Here is a 17,561-nt window from a genome sequence, read left to right as displayed (position 1 = left end):
TTCGGGAACACTCCCACCACCAGTCCGATGAAGCAGCACAGCAGGATTTTGGTGTTTTATTGGGGGGGGGGCAGTTCAAACAGAGAACCCGTCCTTTTATTCCCAGCACTTGATCTCCCTATGTTTGAAACGGGCTCAATTAACACACAACCCCGTGGGCAGCAACAGTCTAGTTACTAGTAGACTCCAGTAGTTCATGAGCTTCCCAAGACGTCCATTATCACAAGCACTTCTAAAGTGATCCCTGGAAGAAAATCTACTCGGAGGAAACGGAAAACCTAGCTTCCACCGGCGACCATCTACCCCCGTGCAAAATAAGAGGCTTGTGCGCTTTCCATCGAAACCACGCCCTTCGGGACCATTGTCTCCACCCTCTGTACTTTGTCTGATCTGGCTGGGCCGAGAGGGGCGAGAGAGAATCGCTCGATCCGAATTGGCAGCGTCTCGGGAAGCGGCGGGCGTCGTAAGCGAGAGAGGGCCATTGCGAGCCAGTTGCGTGCATCTAAAGTATGCTAACAAGAAGAGGATCCCTACTTTACGGCTGCCTCAGTCAAAAGAAAGAAAAGCTCCTTTTTCTCCCTTCAACGGAACTGGCTTCCCCGAACGGGATTTGCTGGATGTAGTAGGGTGAGGATTACTGGCTGGATATAGGGATGGGTTTGAGGTTTCTTCACGACGTTCAGCCTCCGTTCAGCCTGTGCCTGAAAGGGCGGTGGAAAAAATCGTGTCCTTTGCCTCCCAAGCCAGCGAAGGCATTCAGGGCCGGTATCAGTGGTGAAATTATTATTATTTTTTACTACTGGTTCTGTGGGCGTGGCTTGGTGGGCGTGGTGTGGCTTGGTGGGCGTGGCAGGGGAAGGATACTGCAAAATCTCCATTCCCACCCCACTCCAGGGGACGGATACTTCAAAGTCCCCATTCCCTCCCCACTCCTGGAAGAAAGATATTGCAAAATCTCCACCCCACTCTGGGTCCAGACAGAGTTGGTATTTGCTGGTTCTCCGAACTACTCAAAATTTCCGCTACCGGTTCTCCAGAACCTGCTGGATTTCACCCCTGGCTGATATGTCTCTTATTGAGAGTGAAAAATGCTATTAATGATAGTCTCTACATTCCTTGCTCTTGTACAGCTAAACCAAGGACTTTCTTTAATTTAAAAAAATAAAAGCCTACTGCACCTCTGGTTTGTGTTCCACCCACTTCCGAAATCCTCTGTGTTTGTGTTTGTGTGCCTGCCGCGCTGAAAAAATGCCCTATGTTGGTCAACCCTGTGTCTTTCATTTTTCTGGATGTACTGTAACTGCTGCCTTCGGGGTGAATCGCAACTTGGGTGCTTGGCCACTGCACCAAGCATGTATTTATGACAGTTGCATTGTCTTGGGGTCATGTGATCATCATTTATGACCTTTCCAGCCAGTTTTTAACAACAGTCAATGCGGCGAGTTGGCTTTGCTTAATGACCATGTGATTCACTTAACAGCCATGGCAAAAAAGTGGTAAAGTTGGGCACAACTCACTTAACCATCTTGCTAGTTCCAGTTGTGGTCGTAAGTCAAGGACTACCGATAGACATGATTGATATGGATTTCACAGTTTAATCATTATGGCTGAACACAAGCATAATGCACCAAAATTATCTCCTTGATCTATCAGAGTTGGATGAAGAAATAGAGACATGCTTAGAAGTAGATTGAATGTTGCCCAAGAAGGGGATTAATTGGGATGATTCACTGAAGTTGACTAATACTGAAATTTCCTTACATAGATGAGAGTATAAAGCAGGAAAATGGTATCACCAGGTACTTGCACCAGATATTGGGACATGATTGATAAAAATAATGTATTTTTTACAAAATTCCATGATTTTGATGTCACTGTGTCTTGTAATAGTTGCCTATATATCCAATTTGAATTTTAAAGATTATTCTGGTTGGAGGTAGAGGAATTATTTTCTGTTATATTTCATTTATATATTTTTGGACAAATCACTACCAGTTATGAGCCACAATTGGTTTCTAATTCAAGGGAAACCAAAGAGTGTAGGGTTAAATAAAGAGACTTGCATTATTTTAATTATCCAGATGTCTTCAGTTAGCAGATTGGAAAAAATAGCTAAATTGGATACCATAATTACTGGTTATACATGAAAGTATATAAATACGGTACTTTAATAAATTGCAAAGCTTTTAGTTTTGAAGTTGGAGAGAGAGAAATGGAGTATAGCATAAAAATGAATCGATAATCAACCATGTCTTTTATTATTTTGATACGTTACTAGGAAATTTTGGTGAAAGGAAACATTGAACCTGCTGAGCTTTCTGAAGACACCTGCAAAAACTGAAGCAGTTTGATTATCATGGAGAATTACAATGTACTAATGGAACTTGGGGAAGGATCATTTGGTAGAGTCCTCTTAGTCCAGCATAAAAGCACAAAACAGAAATATGCAATGAAAGAGATAAGACTTCCTAAGGTAACTACTTTCCCTACATTCTTCTCTTTTACCCATATAATCCCACTAGTTAAAGCATTGCAATACTTGTCAGTTGGCTTCCAGGTGCAATTCAAGGTGTTTGTTGTTATCCTTAAAACTGGTTCAGGATCAAGATATCTGTGGAACCACCTATTCACTAATAGTATATTGCTTGTCCAAAAAGAATAATTTCAATCCAGATACCTTTGCTTAAAGAATGTTACCTACAGGGATCATGGTAGCAAGCTAGTCTAATAATTTCTGGTATAAGATTGTGCCCAAACCAAGCCTAGGATACCTAAAGATTATAATTATAATGTATGTCCTGGGAGTTCTCAGTTTCATCTGAGATGAAATCTTTAAAATTAGCTGATCCCCATTTAACAACTACCATTGCCTTCAGAGATTTGATTGATGATAAACAATAAGACAACTTTTGCATTATTGGAGGACCTTGTTACCTCAAGAAATTGCTCTGCTGTCTAGCTTTCTCTGTTCTCGTGGCAATATCTTGTTAAATAACATTTCCATTTGCTCTTTATCAAATTTTTCTTTAATTTTATATACCGATTCCCTTTGCTAAATGGAATGGTTGGTTCTTTGTTATTTTTTTCTTCTCGCTTGTGTAAATTTATTTTGAAGGATGCTTTTATATTGGTTTAAAAATATTATTTTACTATATTCATAAATATTAAGCCAGTTTGATGAGCAAAAGCAAGAATAAGTAAGAATATAATAAGGAAAGTATAAAACAATGAGATATCTATTTTTACTTACAAGTAATATATTTTTAGTCTGTCTTCAATATAGAAAAGTCCTGGAATGAATCTATAATATTGGCTAAAATGAATCACCCAAATATTGTGATGTATGCAGACTCCTTTGAAGGTAATTATGTGCATTTTAATAATTAATGTTACATGTTATAATTGCATTATTCAATTTGTTGAATTGCAAATGTCTTTTCATCTTCTTGATGTTTACTGTTTGTTATATTTCACTTGACATAATACTAATGAATTTTAAAATTATTTAAAAACTAGCTGATGGACATTTGCATATAGTGATGGAATATTGTGATGGTGGAGATCTCCTACAAAAGATTAAATTTCAGAAGGGGAAATTGTTTCCTGAGGATACAGTAAGAATCCAAATATATTCATTTTTTTGTATAATTGAGATGGGAGACTTTGATGAATGTTTGGAGAGGTGTTCATAGGCTTTAGAGAAATAATCTGTCCTTTATTAGCATCCCTTGATTTATTGTTGTAATCAAAGCAGTAGACAAAAATGTTTTTAAAGTGGAGCTAAATACAAAGAATATAAAGAACAAAGTAAAAGGGATAACCTTATCATGATTGTGCCACTTATCGCACAAAATCGGGAATTTGGTATTGGCTTTTCCAATTAACCAGTGTTATTAAATGGCATCCATTTTTGAGAGCCATGGGTCCCTTTCTCAGATAAAATTTGTTAATCTGGAAAGATGCTCCAAACTCCTGGATTTTAGCTTCTGCAGATAAATACAGTTCTCTTTCTACAGTGACACTAATATAGAGTTTCTTTATACAATATTATGCAATCTTTTGTATCAGCATGGCAGATCAGGCAGAATGTATAACTTTTCATTTTGAAAAGTAAATATTTCAAAGAATAAATCACTTAAAAACTATATTTTGTTTTTTGTACATATTTTGCATGGCAGTATTTGTAAAAGATAAAGGACTGTTTTCATCCTTTAGAATCTGGAAATGGACTTTACATCCTGTAGATCAGTGGCCTTCAATCTTTTGGGCACCAGGGACTGGTTCTATGGAGTTAGGTTTTTCCATAGACCGGAGGGGGCGTGGTTTCATGTGCTGCCTGCATCCCAAGAATGGAGGTTCACTTGTTGCACGGACTGGTTTCTGGCATGCAGTAGCCCGGTATCCGGTGAGGACCCTGCTGTACATGGTATCCATATATACTTCTTTTGATTTCAGGTTTGAATAAGGGTTTAATTAAACATTTTTAGATGCAGTAAAGTATCATTTCTATGGTGGAACATGTTTCAAGTAGCTCATAGTAATCCAATATAAAATTTCATCGAGATTAACCAGGTTCATATATAAACTAAGGAATGAATTAGTAGTATTCACAGTATAATGCAGATTAGCAGTAGAATATTTTGAAGTACTTGCTTGATTTCACATATTGTATCAAATTGTATGGCTACTGACCAATATCATTCTTTTACAGTTCAGTTCATTTTCATTTGCTGTATTTTGTCTCTCTCACAGATACTTAAATGGTTTGCACAGATATGTTTGGGTGTAAATTATATTCATGGGAAACATATATTGCACAGAGACATCAAATCAAAGGTAATTGGAATTTCCTCAGTAGGTTTTACTATAAAATTACTACCAGGCATTTCCTGTTTAGAAAGTTGAAAACTATAAAACCATCTCTACTATAAATGTCAGTTTAGTATTACTTTAACTATGTACAAATATTTATATGTATTCCTGTTTTTATCAAATCACTCACATACCAATAACAATGTATGTTCCAAGGCAACCCTGTTCAAGCTCACTGGACTCTCTTATTGACTTAACTTAAATAAAATATTATGTTAATGAAAATAAATTGTAGTTTTCATACTGCATATCAAGGCACAAGCCTCTAATATCAGAGTGATCCATGCTTCATAAAATTCCAGTTGGTGTAGTAGTGCAGAGAGCTGGTTGCTTTCCCATAAATGAGTGCGTTATTACTGGTAATATCTACTCTGGCAGGTATTCTAAAATAGGCAACTATTCATTAAGCATGCTCCTTGAACATGGTCCCAGAATGCTAAATGGGCCCCCAACCTCCAGAATGGCCTGTCTCTCATGTTTAAATCCAAGTTCACAGTCAAATGGAGGTATGTGCTTTTTCCAATGAGATAAGTATAGAGATTATTTGAGGTCCATTTGTGTTGGACTCATCATCTGAAATAAGTTAATTCCTTTAATGTGATTGATTAAGGGAGATTTTCATTTAAATTGAGTTGGGACATCGTGATTAATATTTGGATATAATAGTAGTAAGAGGAAGAAGAAAGCAAGGGCATCTTGGGTGCAATCCCAAAACATCTGGAGCCATTAGCATTGACAAAATGAGTCAGTCAATTGCAGTGCGCACCACGCACCAAATGCGAGGTGTGCACGTGTGCGTGCACAGTGCACGCCAAAAGGAGGCTTGGGGTAAGTAGAACAGCGGGGCGGGGGGGGAGGTGATCAGCTGTGGCATGCGATCTTTTTTTTTACTTTTAAAAGCATTTTTTTTACAACCTATTCGGCCAAATAGGTTAAAAAAATGTTTTTAAAAGTAAAAAAAAGGCTCTGACAATGAGGCAGCTCAGCTATGATCGTCAGAGCCTTTTTTTTTTACCTTTTAAAAGCATTTTTTAAAAGAAGCGGGCAAGCGGGTGATCGGGCGATTGGGTGGGCATGGTTGGGGGTGAGGAGCAGGGATTTTTGCTACTGGTTCTCCGAACCACCTGCCACCATCGCTACTGGATCAGCCGATCCGGTCTGAACCGGCAGCATTTCACCCCTGATTAATAGGGTCATTAAATAGGGCTGATGCTGTAAATAGAAATGGTAATACACTGTACAGAGAATGAAATCCATCTTATTTCTGTTTCATAATATAGAATGTATTTCTCACACAAAATGGAAAAATAAAACTGGGAGATTTTGGATCTGCAGTTCTTCTTAAAAGGCAAGTATATGTTTTGACTTTTTAAAAAAATATCTACCTGGTTGCTGTTGGAATATTCATCTGTTCATCATTAACATTTATATTTGTTTTTGGACTAGCCCCATGGCATATGCTTGTTCATATGTAGGGACCCCTTACTATGTGCCTCCAGAAATTTGGGAGAATATGCCATACAACAATAAAAGGTAAGAATTCATTGAAGTCTATAAGAATCTTGATTTTAAAACTCTATAATATTGGAGAACTAATGGAAAAATTGTATATAGTGTTCACAATTTGAGAACATTACTCAATTTACAAAGATGATTCAAAACTAAATATTTTATGCACTTGTGGCAAGGAATAACTGAGAGAACTTAAAAAATGAATTTTCTTTAACATATTTTTTGAATAAGTAGGGGGAATGTATTCAATGCAAAAGATAAACTTCATAAAGCAGGTTTTAATAGCCTCAAATCTGGGAAAATCCTTACAGCATGTTAGAATAGAAATAGAAATAGAATAGAATTTTTTATTGACCAAGTGTGATTGGACACACAAGGAATTTGTCTTGGTGCATATGCTCTCAGTGTATATAAAATAAAAGATACATTCATCAAGAATCATAAGGTACAACACTTACTGATTGTCATAGGGTACAAATAAGCAATCAAATCATATTAGATGATGTTAGATGATTAGATGATGATCATGTTAGAGTTAGTGCCCTCCGAAATTTAGAAACGGTTATACTGTTTATGTATCTGGCTGATGTGAAGTGGGGGTCTGATTGCTTTGACTGGAGCAGACAGATCCTATTTGACTGTCTGATTTTTAATATGTTGTTTAAATTATTAAGTGCATGTTTACAGCCCATAAATAGGAACTCCTCTTTGGAGAAACCATTTAGCAAGTTTGTTCTTCAGTATTTTGAGTTTTTCTCTCCATCTATTAACTTTAGTTATGTTACAGCCTTTTAATCAGTGACCATAATAACAGGTTTGACTTGATTCCACCAAGTGATCATAATCAAGTGATCCTCTAAATAAAAGAATCAATCAATCAATCAGTGAATTAATTAATAAATAAATATAATAGCAACCTTCCTCTCCTATATTTAAGAGACTAGGCTGCCAATAAAAGAATCCATAGCACAGGAGAAAACTACAATAGAGTACAAGAACTCAAAGGTTACTATTTGGAATGTTGAATCTCAGTCTCACTCAGGAAGAACTCTGATATTGAAAATAGTAGCATTAATAGTAATCAAAGGAAACTTATGTTCTAATAAGAAACTGAACAGGATAAGATTTTCTCTTCACCTTCCCCATGCTATCCTTTAAATTAGCTCAATCTTGTCCTGTTGGCAGGATCAGGATTGAGCTCATTTGTCATCGTGTCTAGTTGCATTTTAATTTCAATTAAATGCAGCTAGATTATATTAACAGGTTAATTGGAGAGAAACAGACATAACATTTTGGTTCAAGAGCCTATTTAGCATTTCCTTCTATTTTCTGCTTTATTGCTTCTCTCTTCCAGTTTCTCCTCATTAGCGTTTAGAAGGGGGAAAGTTGAGCAACCCCTGCTTCCTGCAATTCTTTATTTTGTTATATTAAACTCTTGTTGTGATTACAACAATTAGGAAGAACTGCCTCTCACTACAATACATGTTTTTGCAGTACCTGACATTCTATTTAACATGGCTATTTTTAATTCCTCATGCAGCACTTTAGGAACAAAAAAGAAAAAAACTCTCATAACTTATTTCTAGCAAATGTCACGCTAACTGTGATCGTAAGCTAACATATTTAAATCTTGCTTTTCTAGTGATATTTGGTCTCTGGGCTGTGTTTTATATGAGCTGTGCACCTTAAAACATCCAGTGAGTATTCTTTTTTATGTTTTAATTCCAGGAAAATATACAGTTCCTGTGTGTGTGTGTGTGTGTGTGTGTGTGTGTGTGTGTGTGTGTCCCCAGTGAGCAACACTTACCGTATATTTCGGAGTATAAAACACACCTTAGTTTTTGGGGAGGAAAATAGGAAAAAAAATGTTCTGCCTACCAGGTATTCATCTGGCTAGCATCTTTAGTCTGGTCAGCTTCAGCACATTAGTTCATTGGCTTTGACCACGCCAGCATGCACACATACACCTGGTTGAGGATAAAGAACAGTTTCTAAAGCACAGCTGATCATTGGTGAGAGAAGCAATGAAAAAAGCAGGTGAAGGATGGAAGTCCAATTCACTTGCTAGTGTCTCATTAGGGCTGAAAAACAGCTTTTAAAACCCAGCTGATCATTGGAGGGAGCAGCAATGAGAAAAGCTAGCTCCTTGTTAGGGCTGAAAAAAAGGTTCAAAAAAAGCTACATTTGGAGTATAAGATGCACACAAATTTTCAGCCTCTTCTGGGGGGGGGGAAGTGCATCTTATACTCTGAAAAATACGGTAATTTTGTAACACATACATACTAGAATGTGTATAGAACAACATAATATAGCTCAATCTAATGACACCAATAATTAGCCCTGTAGGCCACTTAGTAAACATGCAAGGAAATCATTGAGATTGAAAATACAGCATATCATAAGTGTCAGGTTTCTTGTCAGAGACAAAAACAAATCTTAACTCCCCAGAGATTAAATCCCACATTCAGAATGTTTCTGAGCAGAAATCTCATTGATCTGAAACAGCTAGATTGTTTTTTTTTTATTTTCGAGAAGAATGAAATCAAATAACAGAAAATATCTGCCAATTACAGGAACAGCTTTTGAAGCTCATTTGCTGCGTAGGTCTGTGCTCCAAAAATTAGGACTCTCATTAAATTAAATTGTAATTTCATTTAAAAATTAAGAATTCTTGGCTTTTTCATGATACTCAAGGCTATGAAAGGTTTCTGTCACACTGCCTTTATTCCTGACAATAGAATTCTTACTTCCAATGTATCATGTACTGTTAAATCATTCATATGAATTGTGCAAAGATGATACGAATGAATTTTTATCGAGTTTTTAATAAACTAAAAATGTTAATACTACTAAACTGTATGTTTTTCCTGCATTTGTTAAATTTAGTTTCAGGCTAAGAGTTGGAAACATCTTATACTTAAGACATGTAAAGGATATTACAATCCACTTCCATCACACTATAGCTATGAACTTCACTATTTGATAAAGCAGATGTTCAAGATGAATCCCAAATACCGTCCATCAGCTAGTACAATTCTTGCAAGAAAGTGCCTGGCAAAATGTATTGGACAATCTTCATTACCAGAGGTAATAGCATACAAATGAATATTATATTTGGGTCAGAAGTAGGAACGGTGCTTCATGTCTCATGTGGTCACATTTGCTGTACCTAGTGACAGCTCTTTAGAAAACTACAGCTTTTTCTTGGCAGAAACAGTTGCCACAGTCATTCCCAAAAATGTGAGTTAAGGAAGCACTGTCTTTGTACGATTTCCTCTCTCCAAGTTTCTTCTCCAAAGCAGTGGTGGGTTGCTACTGGTTCAGTCCGGTTCTTGTGAACCGGTAGTAACGGCAGCGGGAGGCTCCGCCCACCTACCCAGACATCATCAAATACAGTCTATGCATGCGCAGAAGTGCATACGCTCCCGTTGCAAACCGGTAGCAAAGGTAAATGGAACCCACTCCTACTCCAAGGTATCACATGGGCATATCAAGGCATGCCCAAATTACCCATTCCACTGCAAACTGGATCAGCTATAGTTTCCATGAAGTCTCCAAGGACAGTTCCACATGGACTGGATTGCATTACATTAGTCTAACTGTGAGATGACTAGTGTATGGGTTACTGTTTGAAGAGCCTCTCAATCTAGAAACAAGCATATCTGATGCATTGGTTGTAGTTGGGCTGAGGCCTTGTTGTCTACAGCTACCACCTGATCTTTGAGCAGGAACTGTGAGTTAACTCCAGATTGGACAGCTTAAATGGGAAAGTGCAATCAATCCCAGTCTAAAAATGAAAAGTCTCCAGATTTGGGAGGAGTGGGGCAAAAATCCACAGCCATTTTGTTTTTGCAAGATTGAGCATCCAATGTAGAGGCTTGTTTTTGCAAGTCTCTACATCCAGACCCACACAGTCTTCAGATATAGGACATTGATGGCAGCACTTTGCCTGCCCAAGATCAAGGTGAACTATTGGTGTCGTCCACATATTGATGATAGCAGCCCTCAAACTAACAGATGACCTCCCCCAGGGTTTTCCTGTAGAAGTTAATAGGAGGCATCCCACAGATGAGGGGCTCATTATGAGACTTCTCCCCCTTGCTTACACTGACCACCAAAAAAGAAAACCATTATAATGTGCTGCCCATAATTCCCAAACCATGCCGCTGATGCAGAACTGTGATTTAGGATATTGAAAGCCACTAAGAAATCACAAGGATAGACATACCACCATTACGGCGTCATCAGATTCCATCAGTAATGTGACTAATGCCATCTCCATACTGAATCCACCTTAAAATTAGGCTGTTTCTGTAACCCATATCCCCCACCCCCAACAGCAAGATCATAGCATCTTAAACTGGGCTGGTAGATCACTATTCAGCATTCTAATCACCATAGCATAATCCTGAATGTGGACTTTTATGTTCAATCAGACTTTGTCTTTCTTCAGCAGTACTTCAGGAATCTATTCTGGCACTTCATTTCGTTAAACCAAATCATTCTTTTTTACAGTGAATGTCACTTGGCATTTGAGATCAAGACTCTTTTTTTGTGTTTGACAGCATACAGTTTAATCACTAAATAGTTGGTATTCAGAAATGTGTTTAATTTTTTCCCCCTGATAAAAAAGGGATGTATTTAAATGACTTTTTCCAACAGAAAATATATTTTTCTTTTCTGATTTTCCTGAGAGTAGATATTTTTCCCCTTGTCTTATTCATATGCAGCTTTTACATCTGCTCAAGAGTTTTAAGGATCATCCTGAGCAAATATAGTGACCATATGTGGAGTGAACATAAGAGCATAGGAAAATCCTTTTACGTAAATGGATACTTACTTATATAATATTGAGCATAGTATGACTCTCAACTTTATTTAGGTTGTTCACTTAATAATGATATCTTAATCTTAAGGAGGCTGGTACGTATGCAGGAAGCAAGAATTCAGAGACAGAAGTCATATCCAAGAACTTCAGTGAAATGGAATTGAAGAAAACAAGTGTGGATGAAAAAGGTATATGTTGAATTCAGAAATGAACTGTTTGGAGACCATGGTCTGAGATTAATTTTCATAAACTTGTGTGGCTTACACCACCAGTGTAGATGATTAAAGCTTTTCTGACAATGCAGCTCTACGAACATTTATCAGAATTCAGTGAAACTTGCTTCTGAGTAGGATTGCACTTTCAAACAATAAAGAAGATTGGCATGTATATCATAGTGGAGAGTTTTTCAAACACCTTTACCTTAAGGTTCTAAATATAGTATTTACTTACGAATGAAGGCGAATATACGTGTCCCAGGATGATATTGCAGGATCCAGTTTGGGTGGGTCACTGGAACCAGATTCTCCAACTTCTGCTGGAGAGAAGTTCCCTGAGGATGGGCTTCAGCCCGAGTCCGAAAGCTCGGAAAACTAAAACTCTGATCCCACTGACTGACCACGATTGGATCCTGCAATAGTCTTTATTTTCTTATATTTTAATGTTTAAAACTTTTTTTTTTTTGTTATGGAAAGGTTATAAAAGATAAAATCTGAATTGTGTGAACCAAAGAACGCAACAGGAATTTCTTCTCTACTTCCTGAAAGTATCTATGCTTTTCCAATATATTCTTGAAAGTTTGAAACATTTACCATAGTACAGATAAGAACAACTTCTACATGCCATCAACTCCTGGATGCCATCACAAATTGTCAGGCTGATATTTTTGGCTCCTTTTTGTGCTTTAGTTTTTAAAGGCAGAAATAGGAGAGGGAGACGGTGCTATCATTATCATTATGCCTAAAATTACACACAAAATTTGGCCATTTTGTTTCCAGTCGATGACAAGATACTGAATCCTGGTCCACAAATAGTATTTTGGAAGTACCTCTGCCTTAGAAGCAGGTTGGTAGGTTAAATAAGGATTAATATGAAAAAAATCACTGTTCTTTCTGCAAAATCATTCTTTTTCAAGGGCTTAACCACATTTCAGCCATACAAAATACTATACTGATTGTTGGAGTTAGTGAATATTTGAGGATTCTACCAAATTTTCCTAAAACATTTCTTTTAAAAGATTTTCCCAAATGCTGTATTTTTGTTTCCCAGAACTTCATAGACAAAAATGGGAAAAAGGAAAATGCAGTTCAGTGATCAAAATTTTAGAAAATGCACCTTTACTTTCTTCCAGTATTGCAACCAAGGAGGACACAGGTAAGATAATACGCATCTTTATTTGCATATTTTATATTATTTGCCATTAGAGATACTTTTAAAGATGGTATTCTGACCCATGCCTGCCCCAATAATCCCAGCTTGTATAAGAGACAATGAGGTATAAGAATAACCAGATGGATGTTGAATGAGAAACTTTTAGGACTACATTCTCAGTACAGAATGAGTATACAGATGAAATAGTGGGTGAATTTGCTCCATAGATAAAATTTCAGGCATCTTCAGCCAAGCTCTACTGGAATTGCCATTTTTGGCTTGCATATTTTTTATGTCAGTGTGCAGCATGTGGAAAGAGAAATTAGTTCTGCAAAGCTGTGGGTGAAGAATCCTAAATCTACAAACTATTAAAAAAGCTGGGACAAAAGGATACTGTTTTAAAGGTGTGAGGGGAAACCAGAGGGAGAAAAGAGTTATGTTTGATTAATTAGATAATTCTGCATTTAGGTTGTCCAGAATGTTTTACTAATTTATCTGGAAACAGTTTTTGCCCCGATCTGGAAGAATGATGTCAGACATCAGAGTGGTGGGAATGGTACTGGAAATTGACTCCAGAAAACCATGTCAGTTTTAAATTGATGCTGTCTTCCCAAATCTAGGTGGGTTTATGATTTGCTTGCTTTAGTGTCATTTCTTTCCAACTTCTCTGCTACTTTTGGCATCTTTTTGGGAGGGCAGAAACCAAGAGTAGGGTAGAGATGGTAATTCCCGAAATGTTCAGAAAGATTGGGTTCATTCCAGAGGTGGGTTTCAGCAGGTTCTGACCAGTTCTGGAGAACTGGTAGCTGAAATTTTGAGTAGTTCTGAGAACCAGTAAATACCACCTCTGACTGGCCCCGCCCCCATCTATTCTTTGCCTTCTAAGTACCAGCTGATTGGGAGGAAATGGGGATTTTGCAGTAACTTTATCCTGGATTGGGGAGGGAATGGAGACTTTACTGCATCCTTCCCTTGCAGTAGGGTAGGAATGGAGATTTTACAGTATCCTTCCCCTGCCACGCCCACCAAGCCACGCCCACTAAGCCATGCCCTGCCCACCAAGCCACACCCATAGAACCAGTAGTAAAAAAATTTGAAACCCACCACTGGTTCATTTTAAACTGAGGTTGATGGTTGTATAGTGTAGCCTTTATTGTCATTGTATATCATGTAAACAACAAAATTGGTTACCCCTTTTTGGTGATATATACTGTAGATAGTAGATAGGGCAGACACAGGTCATTCCCTGTGTGTAAAAATCTTGAACTGGGCTTCAATGAGAGATGTGTTACAAACAAGATCTTAATGATTATTTAGATTGACTATCTCACGACAGGCCATAAATAGTCTCTTGGTAGTTCAACACTAGCCATTAAAAGGTGAGTCTGCTTGAATAACGTATATTATCCAAGTATATCCAAGAGCCCATTAACGCTTTTCAAACATTTGTGATTGAAAGCAAATAGTAAGAAAACATCATTACATACAGTAGTTGTACATTTATAACTGCAGTTTCAACATCTATGCCATAGAGCTGCATCATACGTTGATTTATTTCATTTTGGGGTTTTTTTGGGGGGGGGTCAGATTGGAATGACATATACAGTCCTCATTTTCTCTGCTCAAAATCTTTCTGTGAGATATGATGTATTTAATTTTAAAGATGCTAAAGCATATGAATTAGGACAATGAATTTAGGATAGTGAATTAATTGTGCCTGTAATGGGTCAGTTACATTGTACATTTTTCAAAAGATAAGCATGCTACAAAGCTATACCTTGGCATGGGTTCATTAAACATATAATAGCTAAATAAATTGAATGTAGTTCTACTTGTCCACCACCAAAATGGGAATTACTGGTTAAAAAAAAGAGTTTCATATTTTGTGGTCTTAAGTTTATTTATGGTATGTAGTGTTAAAACATTCTTTTTGGAAGATTTCTGGCAATGTTTTAAGGTATTTATTTTAAATTCTATAGTTTGAGATAGGAAAAAGGATAATTTCTCCAGTAATACTGTATTTTTGTTCCTTTAAGTAGGTGGCTGTGTGAGAAAATATGATGAAAATGTCAAACGTAAACAGTGGAATAAGGAACCTTCACAGACTTTGATGAATATTCTTCACAATGCTGATGTTAACTTAGCTTTTCAGACATACACTATCTACAAAGCAGGTAAATCTTTTTTTCTCATCCTATTGAGAAGTTCACTTCAAAGTTCTTAGAATGGGATCATGGATAGGTGCTTTTAGCATATGATGTTCATGGTTTGGAGATTGGGAAGGTCTTAAAAAAAAGGAAATTAGAGTTTCTGAAGCTTCAATGAACCAGGATAGCTGCTGCGGATTCTGGCTTTGAATTCTTTGGATGCCACTTTCAGTGGGAAGGTGAAACCACCTTTTGTCATTTCAGCTGAACTAGTAGCTGGTTTTATAACTGCAATGGATGCTATTCTCCAAAATGGCAAATAGAGGTTATAGTGGTGGCAGCAAAAGTGATGGAAACAGTGAATGTGGCCACAGTGGAGCAGCAGGAGAGCCACCTATCAGCTATTCCTGAATGCCCAGAGATTCACGGTTAGGTAATTTGTCAATTAAAGCGGAGCTGCAGAAGGCCACTCTCTTGATTGCAGCAGCGATGATCAATCTTTTGCCTGCTGTTCCAGAATGAACTGGTCTACTTGCTCTCACTACCTTCTGAGGTTTTTAGGATAAGATGTGATCAAACCTTGGTGCTGGGTCTCAGTGGGAGCTAGAGTTAGCTGGTGGTTTTAGTATGGTTTGCAGCAGGAGTGGTATTCATTTACCTTTGCTACCAGTTCGCAAATGTGAGCGCGCATGTGCAGAGCGTCAAAAACATGGATAAATGGGACATGATTATATCTGGGCAGGTGGGGTGGAGCCTCCCGCAGCCACCGCTAACAGTTTGCCCGAACCAGAGAGAACCAGCTGAATACCACTACTGGTTTGCAGGCAATGGGGATTATAGATGCTCTTGATGGGAGATGTAAAGAGTGGGTGGGAGAGGGTTACCTTAGCTATAGAGTGCTTGTTTGGTTGTTTCTTTTAATGAGGTCATTGATTTCTCCTGATGGGAATAGAGAATCAAAATTGGTGGTGCATGAGGAGACAGTGGGAATTTGTAGGTTGTGCTTAAGTGCTGTGTGAAAAAATAAGGAACAAGACACAGATTTATTGATTTTCTTACTGATTTTTAAAATCCCGGATTAGAAGTAACCATGAATATTTGCACTGATTTTTTAAATATCAAAGCTTCAGATGACCCACTGAGAGGACCACTGACAGGAAAGAACAACGCATCTGATGAACCAGATGGTGAAACTTTTATGGAGGATGCAGAGAGACTTGAACCTAGATCAGATGAAGAGGACACGTATGTTGAAATACAGTTTGAAAAACTAATTGTTGGAATTCTTTTCTATTCTTCTTCAATGTAAACATGTCTCATAAAAAATCCAATTGTAGCTTCATGACATTTTTCAACTGTGGGTTGTATTTATCTATCTTTAGCTCAGACCCCCCCCCCCCAATTCTATCTCTTCCCCCTTTGCCCCCCAATTCTGTTTCGATCAGCAGAAATCTTGTCTCTCAATGTGATACATTCCTAATTTGGTTTAGGAGCAGGTATACTATAACAAGTAATATGTGGAACAAATTCTGAATCTTACATTTTATGATACATGAATTTCATTATAATCTAATGGAATTACAGTCTCAAAACATGTAAAATTGGAAGTCTTCATGAGTGATCTGTCATACCGTGTATTATGCTATCACCGGAGCATAACATTTGAACTCAATCTGCCTTTTATGTAAGAACATAGTGGTTGTTACAAATTTACTATTCTATATTTTTAAGGAGCCCATTAGCAGAGAAAAGTATCTGATTTATACATTGTAATTTTTGTCTACAAAAGAAATATTGAAGATTATTAAGAACAGAATCATGAAGCTGATGTGTGACCAATGAAAGTTCTCAAAAAAGCAGATAAGCAAAATTAAACAGAACATGAATATATAAATATTTGTTTTAGACATTCAGAACTTTCCCCAGAGAAAAATAATCTCTGTCTTTCAAGCACATATTATATATGCATGTTGATTGTAATGGACAGCAGAATAGAATGTACAGAAGAATTTTAGAATTTATAGAATAGTTTTAATGGTAAAAATACGTCCTAGGAGTCCTAAGGATTTCTAATCAGAAAATATGTGTATTTAGTAATTATGGATTTCTTTAAATGATAATCTCCCTTTCTTAATTGTTCTATATATTTTCATAGGGATTTTGAAGCGGAAGATGATCCAGACTGGATTTCTGAATTGCAAAAGATGATCAAACCAATGGAACTGAAGAAAGAAGTACCGATAGATAATCCAGTATCAGTGCAAAAATATTGCTGAACCATTTCAGAAACTAGCAGCAACAAACTAATTGACACATGATTTCAGATATATTTCTTTGAGAAAGCAAATTTAATTTGGGTTATTTTTGATGTAAAAAAGGTATAGCAATTACGTTGTTCTTAAAGATATTAAAATAAGCATTTTTTTACACAGAATTCTTTACTCAGTACAGAAATATTATGTCAAAATCAAAAGTGTACCATATTAGAGGGCAGACTAGAATTAGCACAATCTGAGATATAGAGAGCAAGATATGACTTTCATGTTGTCCCTCTGCCATTTCATATTCCTAGGCCTTTGGGAGTGCTGGATTTAAGGTGGCTAGGCTTCAGGGAACATTGAGTCTGGATTTCAGAATATGACAAAATCTAGATAGATATTAACATTAATTATATCTCATTTTTTATTTGTGTGTTTTGCAATTGTTAATAAACCTGCTCATTTCAATTCTTCTTCATTTCCAAAATGAAATCTTCTGAATCTTACATTTTATGATACATGAATTTCATTATAATCTAATGGAATTACAGTCTCAAAACATGTAAAATTGGAAGT

At 37.0% G+C, this 17,561-nt stretch overlaps 1 protein-coding gene across 2 annotated transcripts; it reads left to right on the top strand.

Annotated features, from left to right (window-relative positions):
• Positions 1–410: 410 nt before the first annotated feature.
• LOC131196732 (serine/threonine-protein kinase Nek3-like) lies at positions 411–17,166 on the top strand. Of its 2 annotated transcripts, none has more exons than XM_058179963.1 (14): positions 411–627; positions 2,279–2,473; positions 3,268–3,361; positions 3,517–3,614; positions 4,753–4,836; positions 6,153–6,220; positions 6,319–6,405; positions 8,027–8,081; positions 9,271–9,471; positions 11,301–11,400; positions 12,479–12,583; positions 14,620–14,754; positions 15,852–15,972; positions 16,883–17,166. In XM_058179963.1, the coding sequence occupies exons 2-14, from the start codon at positions 2,357–2,359 to the stop codon at positions 17,001–17,003; spliced, it is 1,386 nt and encodes a 461-aa protein (XP_058035946.1). In that variant the 5' UTR covers positions 411–627; positions 2,279–2,356; the 3' UTR covers positions 17,004–17,166. The 2 variants fall into 2 exon arrangements, with proteins under 2 accessions (XP_058035946.1, XP_058035938.1); XM_058179955.1 differs by having other exon boundaries at positions 14,617–14,754.
• The last annotated feature ends 395 nt before the right edge of the window (positions 17,167–17,561 follow it).

This window comes from Ahaetulla prasina, chromosome 1 (genome assembly GCF_028640845.1).
Source record: "Ahaetulla prasina isolate Xishuangbanna chromosome 1, ASM2864084v1, whole genome shotgun sequence".
In the NCBI taxonomy this organism is placed as follows: domain Eukaryota; kingdom Metazoa; phylum Chordata; class Lepidosauria; order Squamata; family Colubridae; genus Ahaetulla; species Ahaetulla prasina.
Note: the sequence above shows the minus strand (reverse complement) of the source record. Positions and strands in the feature narration are given on the sequence as shown.